Source organism: Pholcus phalangioides, unplaced genomic scaffold, assembly GCF_987345545.1.
Source record: "Pholcus phalangioides strain wild (caught in Gottingen) unplaced genomic scaffold, Ppha-v1.0 ptg000012l_1, whole genome shotgun sequence".
Lineage (NCBI taxonomy): Eukaryota > Metazoa > Arthropoda > Arachnida > Araneae > Pholcidae > Pholcus > Pholcus phalangioides.
In genome coordinates this window covers 10,615,215-10,638,236 of record NW_028301605.1, presented here as the reverse complement: position 1 = coordinate 10,638,236, position 23,022 = coordinate 10,615,215, and the positions used below count along the sequence as shown (strand labels likewise).

The 23,022-nt window shown below is 38.4% G+C and overlaps 1 protein-coding gene across 1 annotated transcript in view; it reads left to right on the top strand.

The window, feature by feature from the left end:
- Nucleotides 1–21,364, top strand: part of LOC149079521 (uncharacterized) — a 276,137-nt gene extending 254,773 nt beyond the window's left edge. The window contains exons 9-12 of the mRNA XM_089240166.1: nucleotides 10,756–10,837; nucleotides 10,951–11,101; nucleotides 16,923–17,148; nucleotides 20,862–21,364. Coding sequence (XP_089096292.1) covers nucleotides 10,756–10,837; nucleotides 10,951–11,101; nucleotides 16,923–17,148; nucleotides 20,862–21,103 — 701 coding nt within the window. The 3' untranslated portion in view covers nucleotides 21,104–21,364. The remainder of the gene's footprint in view (nucleotides 1–10,755; nucleotides 10,838–10,950; nucleotides 11,102–16,922; nucleotides 17,149–20,861) is intronic.
- Nucleotides 21,365–23,022: the final 1,658 nt, after the last annotated feature.

Genomic DNA, 23,022 nt, shown 5'->3' with positions numbered 1-23,022 from the left:
GCGAATGATACATGGTGCACAGATGCACATCGCCTGCAGGCCACGAGTGCGGCCCAAGAAAACTAGTTATACAAGTTATATATTTATAGATATATGGCATATGTAGACAACAATGCAATTATGAAAAGATACAAAAGAATTGCGAATGATACATGGTAATCATAGACGCAACAAATACGACGTACAAAATCAAAAATTTAAAAAAAGGGTAAGAAAGAAGAGTCGTCTAAAAGGTGAAAAACATTCGATTTGTGCAAAAAACAAACAAACAAAAACAAATATAACGAAGGATTGACTGGACTCGGTATACAGAACTCGGTCTAAAATTTGAGAATTACACTTACTACATGATCACATTCAAATCACTTTCCAATAAAACTTTGACAAAGGTTACTCGTGATACAACAACAGAACACTGACACAACGGAATGTTTGCAAATTAATGTATCGAAAGATGTTCAGAACAAGAATAATTTATTATTTAATTATGTCTAACGACAGAAACGTCTTCATGAATCCATTTGGCGTTACCTACCCCCCTAAGTTAGAGGAGCGTGAAGACAGGGCAATGTTCCGAGTTCGGTTTATAGATCGATGAGAAAGAGCAAAAGATGTTCCACGTTTAATTTGTGGAGACGTAAGAATGACAAATCACCTCCCCAATTTTTTGAATGACCTCAAACAGCTCCGTCAAAGGGCCTTCCTTGAGCTGTTGAAAGAGTTTTCATACTCAAACTTAGCGTTTAATTTTTTTTTTTTTGTTATTTGGCAGGTATTTGGCGTTTTTTGAACGTGGGAACAAAAACATTGAATTTTTCTGTGATAAAAATCACATCAATTAAAAATAAAATTTTGTTATAGATTGACGGTTTATAAAGTTAAAATAGTATGTATAATACCGTAAATTTGAACAATAAATCATTATCAATACCGTCTTTACTGATGAAGTAGTTTATGACTATTCTCATCGTGTGTCAAAGCTCTTGGGTTCCTGAAATGCTAAACGTTACGTCAGTCAGGGCCGCGTAACCTCAAATGTGATAATTTTAAAACGGTATTTTATGTTCCCACCTGAAATTGCCGCCCGGGGCAGTTTACCTCGTCTACTTACGGCCGTGTCTTAGAACGACGGTAGCGGTCATTTTGACCGCTGTGATAACATATTTTTATCGCAGAACATGCAGAAATGAACACAGACTTCTTATACGAACACCGATATTGAAGGGAACAGATGTTCTATCATGGTATTTACTTTTTTCTGCACTATCAATTTTTGCATCATTTAAAGGTGCGCTGCGCTTTTGAGGAAGCTCGTCGTCGTATTCAATTCATTAGGCCTTTCTGTAGATCATTGCGCTTTCAATGCATCGAATTCGCAACGTCCACACGACGGAAATAATCTTCATTGTTGACGATTTTATCCATTATATGGACTAAAAATTAACAATAGAAGAGCCACTGGCCCCCAACAAACATCTCCGACTAGGGTCCCTTATTTCACCACATATCATGCTTTCGACTAAGCAAAAAAATAATAATTCCGAGCAATAAAACAATAATAAAATAAGTTGATTGTCCGAGAAAATGGCCTTGACAATCATGAAAAATTGCAATAACGGACTAAGGAAATTTCTGCCAGAAATGATATAAAATTTTATCAATCTAATAATGAGTATCACTGATGTTCAAAATTTTTAATTCCGTACATGCAAGCTGTTTCCAAATTCCTCAAGCGTATTATACCTTGTCAGTGGACGCCAAGTGAAAATGTAGCTTCGGAAAACGAGAGCTCAAAAAACCATAGTCAGAGCCTCTTTTCAAACTAAAAAAACGCAAGATTAATCTTTGTTATAAAAAGTTCTTTTGTCCAAGATTCCAATAATTTAGTACATGAACAAGAGTTTATATTGTAGAAATATGTCAAAGACACTGTTTTAAGAAGTTACAGCAAAAAAATATAATTTACCTCGATATTTACTTATTGCAGTCAAAATGGCCGCTATTCGTTCTATGTAGTTCGAAATTCCCGTCGTTCTAGTGTCAAAATGTATGGAAGACGTGCATGTGAGTTCAGTGTTAGAGAATTTACTGTGGCGTCAGATTTGTGGGACATGCCACATTATTATTTTGACAGCTTACTCACCTGCAGTAGGAAGTCTTTGCGCTGATTGCCAACGGTCACCCGCACATCTATATATAGGGTGACATTTTACTGACAAACCGTTTATTCTACCGGTACACTTCTAATTGGGAAAAAGTTTACAAATAACGTGTAGCACTCACATATGTTATTCATGTTTTAAGGGGTTGTATGAAAAAATTAACCTTTTATACAATCTCCGTGTGCACAAAACCCCATTAGAAAGTTGCAGCCCTGGCTCTTCTGATGCCAACCAAAAAATTCCATGTTTCCAAGAGATCATTCATTGAGTGAAGATTCGGAGATAGTCGAATTCGAAAAAAAAGAGAAATTTATGGGGAAAAAATAGCGTTAAATGCGGGTAAAACTTTCGGGTAAGTACTTTCCTCCGTTTTCTGAAGTCTAATATCTCAGGGAATATTGCACTTGGAAACATGAATTTTTTTTGTTGACATCAGGAGAGACAGGGAAACGACTTTCTAATTGGGATTTGTGGCACACGGGGATATTACACAAAAAGTTGACATTTCTATTTTAATTAATATACAACCGCTTACAACATGAATGACATATAATACACTCTATTTAGATTTTAAAAAAAATTCTAATTGGAAGTATACCTCTAGGATCAACGATTCGCCAGGAAAATGCCAATACACACCCCTTCCTTTTCTATGCACCCCGCATAGAAAATAGCATATCCTAACTAATTCATTCAAAGGAAATGTGGGGCAACCCGGTGCTTCATTTCACAGTTCATGGTAACGTTAAGACTGATTCTCTCATCACATCGCCGAGCCAAAATGTTATATAAATATGAAATTTGGTGGACTGTAGTTTTATTTCATGACCTAACGACTCAATAAGAAAGGGGATTTTTGAAATTCGAGCCCTGAGAGTTCATAAGGGTTTCATCATCTTTGAGTTCAAACCACTGAAGATATAGATATGAAATTTGTTCAGTATTAACTATGTATATTTTATAATATAACTCACCAAGACGGGATATTTCAAACCTCAACCCCCGAGGTTGAATTTGAGGGGTTCATACCTTTATATGGGAGAATCATCGCCGAGCAACTTTTAGCTTTTAGATAACCGAACCCATGCCAGCGAAGCCGCTGGTGTGACAGCAATTTTATTTTTCTCTCTTTATAGTGTCTAATAAGACAAAAACTTCTCTCTGAATCGGTTGGGCGTGACCCCTCTTAGAGGAGCGCGAAGACACGACAGTGTTTCAACTATGCTTACCAGATCGATAAGAAAGCGTAAAAGATTTGTAAAAGGTGAACTTACGGATAGATAGATACAACCGCTCACGATCCCGGACTGATGCAAAGCATTTTTCTTCTGTTACCTCAAAAACAGGCAGAGTTGTGTCGGAAAGGTTAGCAAAGATTTATAGTGGTGGCTGTCCTTGCTCCGTGCATTCCCAAGTATCAAATCACTCGCGTCATTCTCCCCATGAAGACAACCATCAACTCGATGCAACGTACAAGCCATTTGATTAAACGGATAGCTGAACCCAATGCCCAGGCGGAAAAAATCCACATGCGCTCAGTGGAACACAAGGGCTGGAGACCGCATCCTGGGATTTCAAAAAAAGTGTGGAAAAGACTTGTGAGGCAAGTCGGAAGAAGAAGTTATCATGTTCAAGTAGGAAGGAATCGATAATGGTCTAAATACACAATACATACAAAATACTGTATATATACAGCGTCTCCACTGTGACGGGAAACGAGGAAACAAAGAATCCGTTCACAGTGCTGGGCAGTTTACTTCCCTTTCTTTTTACAGAATGTGCAATATGCAATACGTGCACACACACACATGAAAACACACAGAACCTCCATTTAAGGACGTGTCAATGCAATCCCCCCCCCCGATTGTCTTAACGCCGAGAGATTTTAAAAAAATATTTGAGTTTTTCTTTGATGGAAGTTCCATACCCCGAAAAAAAACGTCTGTTAACGAACTTTAATGTGAGACTAAATGAAAGTACATGATTTCTTTTGCCATCTCGCTACCGCCCAATAGCTCATCCGCATGTCATTCACACAGCGAATGGCTGTGGCCGGAATGCGAACACGAAGAAGAACAAGCGGAAATAAAATCAATGACAATCGCAATAAGAAACCTTATTAGTGACCGAGTCATAACTTTTATGGGATTAAATTGACCGTAACCCGCGCATTATGTATGTGATTGGCCTTGTAAGTAATAGCCCCAGCGGTTCAATTTTTCAAGTGCGCTACGCCGCACACGGACACTAGGTTTCCCTACACCCCCCTCTCCCCCACCGCCCTTGTGACTCCATATACAATGCTACCTACAACGCAGAGTTATATCAATCATCGCTTAATAGGCGGAAAGTGAAATTGGAAATTTTCTTTCAACGGAGCGTAGTTACTACATATAGTTCTGGTATCGAGCGGTGTGTGTAAGAGCGCATGTACTTGGAATGGTCAGGTAAAGAGAGCGCAATGGAACATAATGAAAATGAGATCGAAACTTTTCGGGCGACGATTCCGGCTGTCGGTTCCGCCAGAGAGCAATTGAAAAATGTAAAGCTTGTAAAAAGTCGTTCCGAAATGGCATAGAGAATAGCAATTTTGTTAGAATCCGGTGTTTTGTAAAAGAAAAAAAAATATATCCATTTTTTTTGTCTCTGTAATTCGCCTTTCAGGTAAATTACTTTCTACTTTTTTTCTTCTTCTTGCTGCTTCACTACGTGAAGATACATTTACGGATACTGCCTATCTATTTGTGGGAAGTCTTACATTTGATTATCATAGTGACACCGTCACGGTTAATGTGATGCGGTAAAAATGTGAAAAATGAATGTTCTGTAGCGAAACAAAAAGGGAATATTTTCATAGTTTTTCGGAGTCTTCTTTGCTGTAAGGAATTGTTGGGTGAAAATGAATTGGTGCGGCAATGACTTTTGATAGATGTATGACTTCAAGTCTGACTTCAAACCACCCCGCAATTTTACTTAATAAAGAGTCTTGTGCTATAGGTGTCTTTAAGATAATCTTTGGTTACTGTGGATTGTCCCGAGAGTACTGGCCTATTCAGTAACTAATTTTTTTACGTTGATCTCTCTTTCTCATTATTTTCATTTATTTTATGCTTGCTGAGTATTGATGAGATTTTACGACGTTGTTTCAAGAATCGAAGAATTCTATCAGATGTTGCCTCCTCAAACACTAATAGCTCCGTTCTGATGATTCATTGCTTCTTCAACCGTTCTGCTACTTTACAGCTTCTTCAATGTTTGTCTATGAATGTTTGCTAAAGCTCTAAAGTAGCATAGCCAAGTCTTGCTGCTCTATAGCATCCATAAACGTTTTGCTGCTTTACAGCTTATTTGAATGTTCTGCTTCTTTGTGGCTTCCTGAAAGAAGCTTGACTACGAATTGTTTGGGGAGTCTCCAAAGCAGCATAGTCGAGTATTGTTTTTCAGCTTCCCCCAAACAATCATAGCTAAGCTTTGTTTTTTTTTTGTTTTTTTGCTGAATCAGACACTCATAGCCTAGCTTTGCTTCTGTTTTGTTTCCCTCAAACACACACATATCCAACCTTTGATTTTTTCCTTCTTGATGCAATCGTAGATACTTTTTTTCATTTCCTCCTTCTTCAATTACTTATGAGTAAGCTTTGTTTCTTTTTATACTTCTTCAAACACCCACAGTCAAGCTATGATTCTTACATACTCATAGTCAAGCTTTACTTCTTACACACTCATAGTCAAGCTTTACTTCTTACACACTGATAGTCAAGCTTTACTTCTCTTACACACACATAGTCAAGCTTTACTTCTTACACACGGATAGTCAAGCTTTACTTCTCTTACACACACATAGTCAAGCTTTACTTCTTACACACTGATAGTCAAGCTTTACTTCTTACACACTCATAGTCAAGCTTTACTTCTTACACACTCATAGTCAAGCTTTACTTCTTACACACTCATAGTCAAGCTTTACTTCTTACACACTCATAGTCAAGCTTTACTTCTTACACACTCATAGTCAAGCTTTGCTTCCTCCCACACACACAGAGATAAGCTTTGCTATCTATGCAGCCTCCTCGAACCCTCATAGCCAAGCTGTACTTCGCTTTTTGCTTCCTCCCACACACACAGCTAAGCTTTGCTTTCTTTGAATCTTTTTTGCTTCCTCAAACGCACATATATACCCAAGCTTTGCTAACTTTTCTTTCTTGCTAAAAGTTTGTTGGACTTCCGGATGCATCCGTCCTCTGGGAAACACTTTGAAAACTCCTCTTGGAGATGTGAAGTGAGGCTGGTCCCGGTCCATCAATGTCTGAAACCCTTTTTCGTCAAACTTTGCTTCTTCAAACATTCGTAGCATAAAGACTGTTACAGAAAGTTTCAGGCATTCCATTTTGCTCAAAGCGAAATATTTTGCCTAAAAAAGAAATCACACTTTATGAATTAGTGCATAAAAACAGGATCAAAGTGTTAAGTGGAAATTTGTGTTTTTTCTGTTTAAGCCGAGCACAACTCAGGTCTATCGCCATGGGCAATTTACTACTTAGTGAGTTGTGCCGGAAGTGTAAGTATGTGTACCTAACAGTCTGAGTGCGTATCTCGTGTTGTGTATGATTTTTCAGTGCTGCCATCTATATCTCAGAAGTGAAGTGAGTGAAGTGTAATGCCTGAGTATTTGTACTGTTTGTAGGACTGTTGCTCTCTGTGGCGAGACTTTTTAACGGGGAGATCGGCTTGCATTTGCGCCTTGAAGTTGGGAACCACAAAAAACCAACTTCAGCCGACCACCACTGTGGGGTTCGAACCCAGATCCTCGCATCGCGAGTCCGTCACTATAAACACTCGACCACCACAGCGGCGGAAATTTGTGTATGAAAAATCTGGCAGTCTGCAAATTTGAGCGGGAAAGAAAGGTCGAGGTCGCTGCAAAATTAAAGCCTTATTAAAGCTTATACATGGCTTTACAGTATGCGTGGCCTATAAACAGTAGTTACTTACCCAAAAAAAAAAAGCTTAGGTAATATAGTGTATTTACAGGGGGGAGGGCCTTACAGGGCTATAGCCAGGGCGGTAAGTTCCGAGGGGCGGCAAATTTGAGTGATGAGTGGCCAAGAAAATTAGTAGAATGGAAAAAGGCGGCAAAATTTTTATAACCCTCAGTAAATCTGCATTGGCCAGAAAGCTAACGACTAGGTCTATCAGTGGCCAAAAAGTAACCTAGAGAGTTTACAAGCACGTGAGTGTAAAAAAGGGTGACTTGGAGCTTGAGCAAGCATGTGAATGACCAGAATAATGAGCTACAGAGTGAGGGACCAAGTTAGTGAGTGACCTAGAGCACGTGCAAGCATGTGAATGAGAAAAAGTATGATCTAGAGTGCGTGCAAGCATGTGAATAACCAAAAGAATGACCTAGAGCATGTGTAAACGTGTGAATGATTAAAAGAGTGACCCGCATAAAGCAAAGAACCATGTCCGTGAGCAACTAAAACAGTGATCTACGGCTAGTGATCTAACAGTGATCTATCTGTACAAGTATGTGAATGACCAAAACAGGTGCCAGCATATAAGTGACTAAACAATGTGACCTAACAATGTGCAAGTATGTGAGTGACCAAAATAGCGTGCAACCATGCGAATGGCAAAAAAAGAGTGACTCAGAGTGTGTGTGAGCATGGTGGTGACCAAAAGAGTGATTTAGCGACACAGGTGTCCTTGCAGGACTGGTGTGAGGTAGAGGCCAAGCGAGTTATATATAGCACAGGGTGGCGAATTCAGTGAGAGAGCAGTCGAGAAAAATTAGGCTAGAATGGGAGAAGGGCGACGCGAAATTCGTGTAGCCCACAGGCGGCAAAACCATAAATGCGCGTCTGCCTATGAAGTATATTTGGATTATAATCACTTTGTAATATAGATCTAAGATATACCCGATATCAATTAATTCCTTGACTCAATTCAATCTTTCTTTAATCTTTGGATCACGTTTCCATGATCCCTCGCTTGATTATTAAAAAAATACATTCTATGTCACACGCCATTCTCTGCACGAAAGCAATTTCTTTTCCTCAGAGGAGCTTGGTAATACGTGTTATGTTTAGAGCAGGCATATTTGTTCAAAACCCTTTGTCATGAACTCTTGCGGAGGGGTTCTAATAACAAGGCGGTGAAGGCCTACTAATTGTAAAGAGGAGAAAAAAAACCCTTGAAGCGTGTTTCTTCACGAGAACACGCCTGTGGTAAGAATAAGTAACACCTTCGTGTGTGGAGGGATTTGTATTGTTCTGAAACTGTTTTGCACTGCTAGGCTCTACTTTGATGATCGGATAGTGGGTGCCATGTTCATGTCCAACGGTGATTTCCGAACCAGATTATGCAAAAACATAAGAGTTTAGAATTTTTGAAATATATGATAATGTTTCATTTTTTTTAATGTGTGTATAACATGCTCCATAAAAACCGAATCCTGATTGTATCGTGATCGATGTCTTTTAGATTGTTTCCATAGAATGTATATAATTATTTTATTTGGTAAATAAATATAAGATGCTCTTAGACGCGACCCAGCCGTATAGGAGGTGAAGAGAGGAAGTTGTCGTGCACAACAGCTCTGGGCGTGAGAGGTCATCTATCAAAACCGTATAATTTCTGTTGAACACTTTCCGCACATGAGAAAGCGTTAAAGAAAGTAATCCGTGCGACCTACAGCTTTCGAGAAGAATCCAAATCAGTATGTGGAGTGCAACGGTACAAAAAATAATAAAAGGACAATTCACTCCCAAAAAGGCACAAGCATTTCCAGTAGAACGCATTTATAACTCAGTGAAACGGTAATAAAAAATGCCCACGTTGCGAGAGATCGCAGTTTGGGCTTGGTTTAGAAGAAGAAGCCAGTGCTATAGCCTTCGTATAAATACGTTGGGGGCCACACACATACTCATAACACATATTCTCCGGTATGTACGAATTCGATAGAACAGCCGAAAAGAGATACGTACGAGGTGCTTGTACGGTTAAGTAGTAGTAGCCACGACAGCCAAGAATACAGTTCATGCCTCTATCGGTACAGCGTTCCAGATGAACACTTCAACAGTGTGTCCCGCAAGAAAGGCAACTATCTATCACTGTGCAGTCAGGAAGTCATCATGATGGACTCACATTGCGGGACTTATGCCGCGGAATACGGCACAGTAGTGGTCGGATGAAATTGGGTTCTTGTGGTTTTCCAACTTGGAATCGTGAACGCGAATCAGTCTGCCATTTGAAAATGCATCTTCTACGAGAGGAGGCTGACTCAAAACGCACAGAAATTCAGGAATATGCCATTTTACTTCCGGTATGAAAGACAGAAAGACAAAAAATAACAAGTCAAAGAAAAGATATACAAATAACGAATAGGATGCCTCCAAATCGTTCATTACAGCAGTATTTGTTCTACATTATGTGTTATCCTACACCACAGGATAACACATTGTAGGCGAGTTACAAATCTAGCAACGGCAGAGTGCAGCAGGTGCACATACACGGTTCACAATGGTGAATTGGTTGTGGAGTAGGAGCTTTTAGTTCTTATAATCGTCTCATTTGCATATTTCCACCGAAGTCGCTCATACCAGCGCCATCTATCGACTGTTTTGAGTTATTTTTTTTAACTCAAGTTTTTAGTCTTAAAAATATTTCCTTGACCTATCAATGCTAACCCTGCAAACCGTTTTTATTCCGGCAATTTTTCCGGTTTCTATTCATTTTTAAAGTTTCTACGGACTTTTTGCCCACCCTGTATTATAAAGCACTGAATTGGAAATCATAATTCCCTGCTGTAGTCCGCCAAATCTTTTTAGTGGACTCTTGGTGACTTTTTCTTAAACGCCGACGATATACAGGATGCATTGCTGAATCCTCGCACCGCAAATGCTAGAGGAATACTTCCAATTAATTCGAAGTATTTTTATCATTAAAAAGTGTCAAAATAACGTGATACGTCATTTATATTCCAAGGGATTGTATAGTTATTCAAATAAATAAACTTTTTATACAATCACCCCTATCTTCTAACTTCTAATTAGAAAGTGGTTGCCCTGTCTCTTTTGAGGCAAACGAAAAACTTCACAAAACTGCACAAGTAAAATAATCGCTGAAAATATTTTAATTCAAAAATCTGGGAAAAGTTGGAGAACAACAGCATAAACTTACGAAAAAGTTCATTATGCTCTTTCCTCCCACTTTCAGTGATTTTTGAATTCGAATATATCAGCGAATATTGCACTTAGAAACACTGAATATATTTTTTTCCATCAGGTGAGACAGGGCAACAATTTTCTAATTTGGTTTTTTAGGACAGGGTGTCCGTATAAAAAGTTAATTTTTGTATTTCAATAACTGTACAACCCCTTTAAATGTAAACGACGTATTTCAAGTCTACACGTTATTTCAATACTTTTCTAGTTCGAAGTATGTCTCTAGGATCAACGGTTCGTCAGCAATTTGCGGTAAGAAGAGTCTACTTTTGAGGCTGTAATTAATCGTACAGTGATCATTAAAAGTGATATCCAATGTATCATCTATGTTATTACCTACTATATTTGTGTGTTTTTTTTTCCACAAGGTGTTTTCGGAATTTTCGGCAGTGGATTATTAGCTCGTAGTGGACGAGGGACCGAGACCGTCATGTTAATCGACGACAGAGGGTAAAAACCATCTCTCTTTCTTTTAAAAATATATCGCGTGTTACATATTCTCATGTAATGTTTTCGAATGCGTATATGAATATTTTTCTTCTCCTTAAATCTCTTCTATAAAGTTGCCCAGTGGAATCATCGATATTCCCAGCACTCGGTAAATCGGATGACAGCAAATCCCTGGTCGCTCCATTCCAGGCTTTCAAGTTCGCTTCGGAAAGTACCGTCAAATTCCAGCTTACAGTTTCGTTTTGTTTGGATCTCTGCACGGCTGTAAGTATTTCCTTCAATGCTGGAAAATTTATGTAAATTATCGACCATAAGAATTGATTTAATTTTGTTCTTATAAATTGGGTGCTTATAAAAAAAGGTGAGGAAATCAGGAAAAAAACATACTTTTCTCAAGTAAAATAATAGGCATTTCATCAACCCCCTGGTTTATTGCTGAGATAATCGGGTCCTATGAATATAATAATTGATATTTTTGGCAAAACCATATGGATATCGAACTTTCATCTAGAAATTAGGTTGACTTTATTTTGGGCATTTATTTAGTTTGCAGCATTTATCTCACCGTCGTTCGTCGTGGAGGTACGGTTATAATTTAAAAAAAACGTGCTCGAAATGTGCTTAGGAATCACTGTGTACTGGTTTTGCGAGTGAAAATAAAAACCATTGTTTTTTCAAAGTGCAAGTATATATAAGCAATATTCGCCGAGATATTTGAATTCAAAATCAGAGAAAATAGTGGGGAAAGGACAGCATTAATGAGAGAAAGGAGCATTATGTATTTTAGCTTTTAATGTGTTTCCCAAGTTTTCTGTGATTTTTGAATTCGATTTTGTCAGCGAATTAGTTAGAAACACGGAATATTTTTTGTTAGCCTCACGCGAGACAGGGCAAAAATTTCCTAATTGGAAGATAGAGGACAGGGGTACCATATAAAAATTTGGATTTCTTTGTTATTCCATGACATACTGTATTCTTACTCTCGGAAACTGGTATACAGTAATTTTTGTACACATTGTGAGCATATTTTTTTTTGAATCAGAACTTTACCTCTGGGTATCTTCAACCTGTTGCTCGCGAGCACCACGGTGCTCTCCCTGAAGCACCGAGAGTTCTCGAAGCTCTGGTCTGATTTCGTACTCGCGAGCGATGATGATCAACGTCCCACGTTAACACGTAGTACAAATTGAACTGGTGGATTGAAATCACACTGATTTCATGCAATGGTATCTCAAGCCGGTACTCATCATCTTCCTTTTGATGATGGGTACGGGCAGTGCTCGCGACTAGAAAAAGGTTGAAGACCGTAGCGTCTAATACGAACGGTTGATGAGATAAAGGTCGCATTAGGACTTACAGGGGATTTACATACGTATTTCACTTCTCGGGTCCAGGAACTTTTATACGGACGGTGTACGCGTAAAGAAAAGTTATCATCGCAATTATCAATGTGAATCGACGTTTTAAACCACAAAGAACCTCTGCGGAAAACAAGATCGACACCGGGCGGCGAAAACGAAACCAAGCCAGTTAGTAGCGCCCTCTATGAGAATCATTCATAACTGCAAAACTAAAGCAGTCATTAGATTAAGAACTCGGATTTATAAATGTCAGTGAGCTTGACTTAAAAAAAAGCTCATAGCAAAATATATATATATATATATATATATATATATATGTTATTTATAAAAATTATAATTTATTCAAATTATTTATAATTTAAAATTTTTTATAAATAATTATTTATCAAAATCATAATTATACTTATTAAATATAAGGAAAAATTACTTTCGACCAAAAAGAATCAAACAACCGTATTTAATCGGCAGTTTACCCTACAATCGCAGGTATAAGAATCGGAGGCCAATCCGTGTCGATCTCCAATAAGAATTTCGAAGAATCGATTTGGGTGTGACCGAACTGAAAAGAAAAAATAGGGATATATCACACTTCCCTTATAATATCAATTACCATCCTATCGTTTCTAATGGATCCCAGTATCGTTTATTTTTTAACAAAAATATTAAAATTGAAAGAATACTCAACTGTACTAAAAGCTGTTCTTTGCTCAGAAATTTTGAAATGAATGCTTCGTTAATGCATATTTATGGAAATGAACATATATATATATGCTTGTCGAGCCGTACAGATAATGGAAGTAGAGTCCACGTGGTCTGGAAATAGAGGGGCATGTGTGTAGGTAATCATTATTTGCGTCGCCGTCTGTGTGTATCATTAATGGAAATTTCTAAGTCTTTGATTTCACGTTATCGGAAATTTCTATTTTTTTTATTTTTTCTGAGAAAATTGCTATTTACTAGACTTGCTGAATGGAAATTAGCATTTTTGAGTCACGTTTTCGATATTCGACGTCAAATGGAGCGTTGGAATTCAAATGAGTTCGATAGTGTTTTCGGCCATTTTTTTGTTGTTTGCTGAGGTGATGGATAATAATAAGCGAATCAAACAAGGCAATGAGATGAAGGTGCGTTTGATAATCTGCTAGAGTGATAATTATTAATGATTTTTTATTTTTGTTAGAGCTTAGATCATTGTCCACGTGTTTGATCGTGGAGTTTTCTGATAATAATAATTAGAGCCCAGTTGAATGCAAAAGCATATGGAATTGCATATTTTAACATTTAATAGATAGTGCATATAAATGCATAAAATCACCGAAATTTTAGAATAAGTGCATATTTTTAAAATTTTTCATACATATTGATGACATTGCACTGATGTTTGCAAGATTATTTTTATCTTTCCGTCCTTCAAATTTAATCAAATTTCAAGAAAATATCTTACCATTGATTATTATTCATATTAGGGAATATTTTTTAAAGCATTTTTAAAATGCATATTTTTTAGTTTTATTGCATACAGTCGCCCCCCCCCCCGTATTCGCGGGGGTTACGTTCCGAGGGTGACCGCGCTAATACGTAAATCCGCGAATAACCGAAACCATAGGTTTTCCTTTGTATATCTCGTTTACTAAATATCACGAGAAAGAGCAGGGTGACGCAGAGGTAGAAAGGAATGTAAAAGAGGGTGCAGTGATTGTTGGCGATGTTTTCTGAAAGAACATTGTGACTTTTCTGTTTGCCGTGTCTTCTTCATATCATCAAGTATGTTGGAATATGTTGACAAGGCTTTCTCTACTAATTTTTCTACATGTGAAGAACGTAAAATGTAGGGATCTATGTTATGAAAATAATCTATTGCTGATTTGAGCTTGCGAATCCCTTCCGCTATGTTACTTGTCTTCGACATCTCTATCTTGATCTTCTTCATCTTTCATCTGGTATCGCTTCAGTTTCAGAACCAGTCAGCTGCATTAATTCGCCCTCCGTCAATCCAGTATCAAAAGAACTTTGAATGGCACGTATTCACTCCCAAGGTACCTCCTAACATCCGGAACGAAACACCGTTTAAACCAATCCAGGAAAAGAGTTTTCGTAGTTTAAGCCTTTTCATTGTTCGTCCAAAATACTGGGAGCTTTGATTTACCCTTTCCCTTCAATGCTTGCAGATTCGCAGATTTGAAAATAAAGGTGGGCTTTATCATGTACCCATACGCATTTGCGCAAAACAACATAATAATTCTATCTCTACTTGCCTTAAAACCATGAGCTCACTTTTTTTCTCTTACTTAACTTCTTTACGTCATTGTCTTCCAAAATAGTGTAGTTTCGTCAGCGTAAAAAACCTGCTCAGGTGCACATAACCCTTCTCTTCAATACTTTTCTACAAGTCTGGAAATTTTCTAGCTGCCTCTTGGTCGGCTGAGGCTTGATCGCCAGTGACTTTCACATTGCGTGATCCGAATCGTTTCTTAAACCTATGAAACCAACCTTAACTTGCATAAAATTCTGATGAAATAGACGTTTCACCAGCCCATTCCTTATAGAAGAGTAAAAATTTTTGCTTTTTCTGTTACAATATTACAATCAATTGGAATACCTTTTTGTAGCAGTCTTGTACCCACAAAAAACAGCATTTTCTGTACGAGAAACACATAGATCCTGCAGGCGCTGCATAGTTCCGACTTCCACGGGTGCAGCTACAGCTGAACGAATTTCAGATTACTTTTCCTTGATATATCTCACCTAGCTTCGTTGATTCCGTAATGGCGGATCGCAGCAGTTATTGACTTACTTTCATCAAGTATAGTCAGTACAATATCCAATTTTTCATGTCAAGTTTTCACTTTTATTTACCTTTTCAAAGCATTATCAGTAAAACTAGAACGAGCCATCCTATACAAGCACAACTCAAACTTTGTAATGAAAACACGTGAATAACGATTGCTGAGTGTTGTCAAAAAAAAAAAAAAAACCCGCGAATACGGAAACCGCGTATATGGACACCGCGAATACGGGGGCCGACTGTACTTCTCTTTTCGCCTAATAGGATTTTTTTTCTGCAAAATTAAATTCTTGCCAAAATCTATAACCACCGATTCCGAATTTTCGTCGAATGTCTACTTGGACAAACGCCGATTTCAATGATGTCATCGAAATGTCGCGAATAAAAAGCTAAATTTATCCTCAACATAATACAGTAGATGGAATCTAAATTTCTCCTTAACCACCGCCCCCCGATTAGGCATCTTTATTTTGTATTATCTTTCTTTATCTTTCGGATGCTGATGCAATGGACAAGTTATAGGTAAATATGGAGCAGTTGTAGCTAGAAGGGTATTTGCGGAATTGACGATAAAAAATTTTATGTGGTTAGACAATTCGATTTTTTGATCATCGCCGTTCTTTATAGATCGGCATCAAATCCGAATATTCTTACGCAATCGGTGCCATTTCTTATAGGTTTTTTCCGGTTCTTCCCAGATATGAACTTAGTTTGATTGTATGTCTTTCAGGAACTTTACAAATTCGCGCTTTGTTTTCAGATTTGAAAAAGTTTTCTTCCAAAATCATAAACCGAAGTGAGTTGCTTTGCGTCAGTCCGGGGTTGTGAGAGGGTTCTATCTATATATCTATCCTATATAACTCGAAAATGGTTCGAGATAGGACTGGTTTGGGTTGGGTCTTTCATGTTCTACTTGGGCTCGTCTATCACTCCCTTTCGTTTGGCAGAGCAGGTCACATTCACCTATATATCCGGGCTGAAAATCTCTGGCCAAAATTCGATGTTCTTATGTAAGACAGTCTAGTAGGCGGCGCATCTGTCGCTTCTGGTTTGACAGTGGCGTGCACGTGCTGACAGAGAATGGTGGCATTTTGTGACGATTAAATTCCATTCGAATGCTGTTTTCGGAAGAAGTTATCCTTCTGTGACTTATTCTTCCGGTCCGGTAGGCGGTACAGCTATTGTTTCTGGTTTTACGGTTACACTTGTTGTAACAAGTAATGATAATAAATAATAACAAAAAATAAATTTAACATCATGCTTTTTTCATCCGACTTCGGCTGACCATTCCATGCCATTTCACGTAGTAGCTGGGCAAATCACGAGGTTAAGAATTGGACATGGATACTCCACCACACACCAACTCCGGGCAAACCACTATACTACAATTCACTGCCGCTAAACTGCGGCTTACCACGTTAGAAAAGAAGGCGCCATCCATCGGTGGTCGCCTCGTTAGGAAAAAATAGACTGTTATCTATATTCTTTCCCCCGGTTCGATACTGGGGTGGTGTTAGATCGATTGATTGATGACCGCTCAGGTCCAGAGTTGTTGTGCAAGACAGCTTTCTCTCAAAGTCACGGTTGTAGACGAGCATCTTACCACCACGCTCCTCGGGGTGGGGGGGGGGGAGTTATTATCGAACATTGGCTGGTCAACAGAATAGGTACATTGAAATTAGCCAACACGCGAAATTGCCGGCCAATTCACAAACTGCTGTATTTCGGGCTTTGTGCATAGCACATACGTTAAAAATATGCATCTCAATATCGCGTGTTACACCACTCACTTTGCAACTTCTGTCACGTGACATAAACGCTACGAATCGTATTCATACTCAACTATTGCATAAATTTTGAATTATTTCAATGTCATACAATCGTTATAAAAAAGGAAACTATGAAACATTTTTTTGTTTTTTTTTATGTCTTTGTATAGACCAAGTGCGAAGACCAGAACACTAACGACGTACACAACTCGTACGGAAGACGCAAAAGGTCACGTGACGTCGCAGACACGAGGACTCTGGAGCTGCAGGCCGGGGACATAGTCACCGACGTCACAATGGAAAGTCCCATGTTTCTCGTAAGCAGTTCCAAGACGCCTCCTGTCGGCGGTGGCGGCAGCGGTAGTGGACATCCCAGGAAGTTCAGCACATCGAAAGGTAAGACCAATCGATATATTAATGATATCAGAAAACGATGACTAACGGAGATTTTTCTATTTGATCACGACGTTTTTTCCGATAATTATCAAAAATGAAGTCAGTCTAAATGTCACATCTGATGACATACACACCGACCTGAAAGTCCAAGGAAGAAAAAAAGTCGTATGAAATGTCAAATGTCTCCTGTTTAAACTTCATTCAGTTTTCAAACAGAAGACAGACTTTTAACGGCACAAACAAAAAGAGCATGAAATTCTGTTCCTGGTCATCTTTTGCGACAAAATGTCCGTGAAATTTCACTTCAATTTATGACGTATAATGTTGCTGTTGTTGTGACTTCTCTTTAGGGCCTTAGGGCGAGACGTTAAGGGTGTAGGCAGGGAAGAAGAGAAAAGAATGGGACACATGCCCCAGAAATGTCATTTTTATCCTTTTTTTTTCTCCTATATTTTCCTGTCTTTTTTTTATTCTATTTTTATGTCGTGTTGTCAGCTGTCAAAAAATTTGAAACAAATTGCGTATTCTGCCTAAGGGTGAGGAAACTATAGCTCAAGATGGATGTATATATGTGGTGTGGGTGTATCCCGGATGTGGCCCTGAGACAGTTACGGAAGAAACAATTTGTACGCGGGGTCTTTCTTTTTGTTTTGAAGGGCCCCCTCGGAGAAAAAAAAAGTCACAAAAACTTGTGTTTCAATTACGTGTGCGTTTTTGTTGTTTTTTTATGGCTCGAAGGCATTTGGAAGATATATACAACGGCACATGGCGAGAGTTTCTGAATTGTTATATTCAGTGATTCTACTTGTTATACTGGGGTTCCTTTGTGTCTTTTGTTCAGGCTTGAAAGTGTATTGATGTAGTATTGAATATATGGGGTGGACAAAAATGTTATTGTTGGTTCTGAAAGTCATATGGGGGAAGATCTGCGATGAACGATTCGTGGAAAATCCACAGTCAACAATTGACCGAAATGGTTGTGAATCTTCCTGACCCAATAATGAAAAGAGATTTGAAATTCAGGGAATCATTTTGTTTTTCTGAATATGTTCGACCGTCTCGTGACAGCAATATGCCACAACTGTGGCTATGGTCAGAAAACTTCTGAAGAATTGCACTTGTAATGCATTCTATCGCAGAATCTTAAGAAGTACTGTGAAAGGTGACCAAGTTGAATATCTATGCAGTAAGCACAAATGTATACAACCTCTAAGGGAAAGAGAAATCATCCTTTCTTTCCCAACCTTCTGTTATCAGACATTGAGCAAAAGCTGACTCCTCCCACTGGCAGTTGATTGACAGGACGGAGAGGAAGGGAGGAGGAAAACATGTTACCAGTATAAAAAATAACTTACAAGGGTATCCGGGATCGTGGGAGCCAAAATAAGAAAGTTTCAAGAACCTGAGACATTTCGGGATTGCTGAAATGAAGCAGATCAAGTTGAAGAGCAGAAAATTCAGATTTTCATGGCGGAAAATCATGTGATCAGCGTGGATTACGTTTCAATATTTACATGCAACTTAACGATGTTTCTAGGCGTTCGGGCTTTGTGCTGGTTTTTCTAATTGCTCTGGGGGTTGGTTGCTGCTGTTGCGACCTCTGCGTCATGAGAGCGGGGACCCTAGGCTGGGATCTTTTGCGGGGCCCCCTTTCAGACTTTTCACGGGACCCTTCTGTAGTTAATTTATAGCGTGAAAAAACAAAAAATGATAACTATCCCGGGCTCCAGAGCTAGAGCCCTGTCAGCCCCCCCCCCCCCCCCAATGAGGTGGTGACTCTCCCGGCCTGGATGCTGTAAGGCTTTTCCAGTATGATCTCTTAACCACTTACATCCCCTTTGGGGACAGAGTGGGTAGTCATATTCTGGTTTGGTGTTGATGGTGTGCGTTTGAACACGAGTAGTAGGTGTGCTACGTATTGTCCTATAGAGATTTGCTAAACTCTTGCATGACCAGATACATTCTACTACGGCAAGGCAAAAGAAATTCGTTGATTTCGAGATATTTTCTACATTTTTGGTGAACGGACACCTTTTCCGTTTGTATTTGATGTATCGGTCACCACGATTTTGGCTTTTTCCGACAAAAATTTTCATTGAGAGAATTGGCAGATTGTCCTAAAACTCTACCGCTAAAATTGGGGGGGGGGATGATATAGTGAGCCTTAAGACAAAAACATTTCTACTGATTTAAATCAAAATGCCAATAATTTCAGCGTATGTTTATGCAATGTATGCCAGTGCCACCAAAAAGGAGAAAAAAATTTTCAAGTAACCCAAGGAGTGTAACACATACGTGTATATATTAAACGATGTGTTGCCACGAGAAAATATTTTGGTGTTATTTTCATGGATCTGCCCTGGACGGACGTAGGTCCCTTGGGAGATCATACCCTTGTATGAACTTTGTGTGCAGTTCATGTGTTGTGTTGTTTTTGTTATGTTGCTGTATGTAGTTTATTCATACAAATAAACCTTTACTCTCTCTCAAAAAAGGATGGAAAGACATTTGCTAGGATGTGGAAAAATAAAGTAAATATATAAACACATATGCGCAAATGTGATAAATAATATAAACACATATGCGCAATGTAAAGACATAATACAAGAATGTAATTGTGTGTAGAAACATGTGCAATCAAAAATACGAAACAAATCGTTCTGGGAAATGAACTCTTCCACCATTAAAAGAAAAAAAGTGAAAGGCAAACCATACACAAGGCTTTTGGAGAGAAATTATGGACGACTTCTTGCTGCATAACTGCCTGTGTGTAGGGGAAAATGTTTCCCTGTCGTTTTTCGTGATGCGATCAATTTGATAATTTTTGTCGCACCACGGTCATTTTCTGCACACGAGGCCTAATTAGGCCGGGACCTACAATTTATTTCCGATTCCGAACTTTAGCCTTCTTCATACTCACGGAGAAGTTGGTGCGCTATCCCTCGTTATGGGACACCCAGCGGTAGCAATCTTTTTCCGTGGTGATGTCTCCGTTTCTGTTGTACCCCTGCGCTAGGAAAGTTTCTGACAAGGACGGACCGGGTATCGAACTTGCGACACCTCTGAACTGTTTCGTGATGTGTGTGCAAGGTCGTCATATTTTGGCGATTTCTGATTCCGTATTCTTCGAATAAGTGGGTTGCGGTTTTATGATTGGAAATATTAATAATAAAAAAATCTTACCTGACCATCGTACTCAGGCCTGGTTCTGGATATTTTTCAATGCACGTGAATAATGTTTTGGTGGTAAAAAAAAAACACTCGTACCCTTCAGTTGGCGCGTTCTGCGGCAGCGTAGTTCAAGATCTGGTCCTAATCATACTTCTAATTTAGGGGTCATTAAGATATTACGTCAACATCGGGGGGGGGGGGGTTCGGATTTGCTGACTTTTGATGACAAGGGGGGGGGGGGTTTGAAGGTTTTTTACGTCATCAACCACCCCTTTTTGAAGACATGAAATATTCTAAGCTGCTGACGAAATTTTGCTGACGGAGGGGGGGGGGGGTCAGTGTTTCGCTGACTTTTGCTGACAAGGGGTAGGGGGGGGTCCAAAATGGCTGAAAATCTGCTTACGTAATACTTGAATGATCCCTTGGCGGTAGAGTGTTGAAATATTGTGATTGTTTATAGGGGTTTGCGTGATCGCTCAATGTGAGGGAACTTTTCGTAAATTGCTGGAATAATTACCCATTAATTTTTTTCTTCCTCCTAGATGGTGGCGTCGAAGCCGTTCAACTGTCCGAGAAAGGTCTATGCCTAACCCGCCCAGTCATTTACGTCGTAGCCGTAGTCGGTGGCATCGCCCAAGTGGTTTTCGTCTTCGGCGGATGCGTCTTACTGTTCGTCTTCCTCCGAAGATGCAGGAGACAGAAGAAACTCCTCACAACCAGCAGTTACATCCCGAGCAGCCGAGCATCCGTCACGAGCAAAGCCGAACTATGCCCGAGGTCATAGCGAACACAAACCGCCATTTTTGCTCAAACAAAGAAATAGGATGAAAGATGACTATACAGGAACAGGAAGGAAAAAAAAAATGATGATAATTAAAGAGAAGCTTGTTAAGCATAAAAATAATGATAATAACAGGGACAGCGACCACAAATTATGAGCAAAACTGATGTGTCAAAAAAAAAAGAAAAGAAATTTATTTGGAAAAAAATTATAAAATGGCTGCGGGTTGGCCATTGGACTCACTGTGAACAAATCTTTACATGCAAAAAAAAAAATATGATAATAATAATTTTGACAAAATAATGCGGCTGATTTTACAAATATGAATGGTAGAAATATATATAAAAGATAGAAACTGAGGAACAAAATTATATATTGATTGATTGCTTGGGTGAATATTAATGTTTTCTTCTATCAGTTATGTTTCTACTTCTCCGTCGTTTTGTTTTACTGGCTGTTTTCCACCGTTTTTGTTAATGAATTTATATTTGATTCATAATTCCGAAATTCTACTGTATATGGAAGCTTGCACGAGGAAAATCAAGATTGTGATGTGAGTAGGGGTGACAAGACACTTCGGTGTCTATTATATGATACAGGAGTGCATAACCTCAGGCCCGCGGGCCACCACAGGGAAATTGTTCCGTTAGAAAATTATCAATACTCACAACAGGATAAATATCTAGACTCTCTTTCATAAAAATACGGGATACCGATAAAAAGATTCTCAAAGCGAGTAAAATTGACAATTACAGCGAAAAAAAAATTGCCAAACGCCAGTAAAATTGTAAGTTAACAGCCAAAAAAAAAAATTATCAAAGGCAAGGGAAGTTGCCAGTTACATACAAAAAAATTGTAAAAATCAAGAAAAGCATCCATCTTTAACCAAAAAATTGTCGAATGCAAGTAAAGTTCTTATTCTCAACCGAATAAATTGTCAAAGGCAAGCAAAGTGCTATTTACAGCCGAAACATTTTCAAAGGCAAGTAAAGTTGGCATATACACAGCCGGGAAATTTCAAAAGCAAGTTTTTGAAATTTTGACATATATGTGAGATGAATACATTTGACTAGAATTAATTTTGATAGAGCCATAACTATCATAATGCAATTGAGAAGTTACGAAAATAAGGGAAAAAAACGGGACGAAAAGTTGGGACAGCCAAAATTACGCGAATATCCCGTAAAATACGGGCCATATGGGCACGCTTTGTACATAAGCTTCTGGCGAGCGAGCGGAAGAAATGCCGCAAATCTCTGGGCAGCGGACTGAAAAGGTTGTGCACTTCCTGATAATATGCAATTTGGTCCGTAATTGGCGAAAATTGGTTGTAGTTGGCGAGAATTTGCTAGATATCCTGGCTTTATAACATTGAGTAATATAAATTGAGCTCTGGGGAATAAATCAAAATTATATGTAAATATCTATTAAAAAGAAGAATGATAATTATTACTGTTGAATTCTCTTGGATAATAAAATCATCATAATTATCATTTTTAATGGATTTAAAATTTCTAATAATTGATGAGTAATTTTGAGTTTTATTACTGGTACGGAATGAGAAAAGCTTCCATGACGATGATGATGAAGATGTTCTCTAACAGCCAAATTCAACCGAATTATAACTGATAATTCCATGGATAATTTTTTTTTCTCTCAGTTGCGATATTGACAGATCATGTATAAGAGATGGGATAAACCAATCACGAACATCGTTTCATTTTCTCTTTCACCTTCCCTGATTCATCAGATTTTTTTTTTCCGAAAAAGGCAATTAAATATTATCGTTTTCATCACGTGAAATGAACATTGTAACTTTCTTTTCATCGATTATTAATTAAATTTAATTTTCAATGTTAAATAACGATTGAAAAATATCATTTTTTTTTACAGCGGTTATTGATAATTAGGATTTGTTTTCT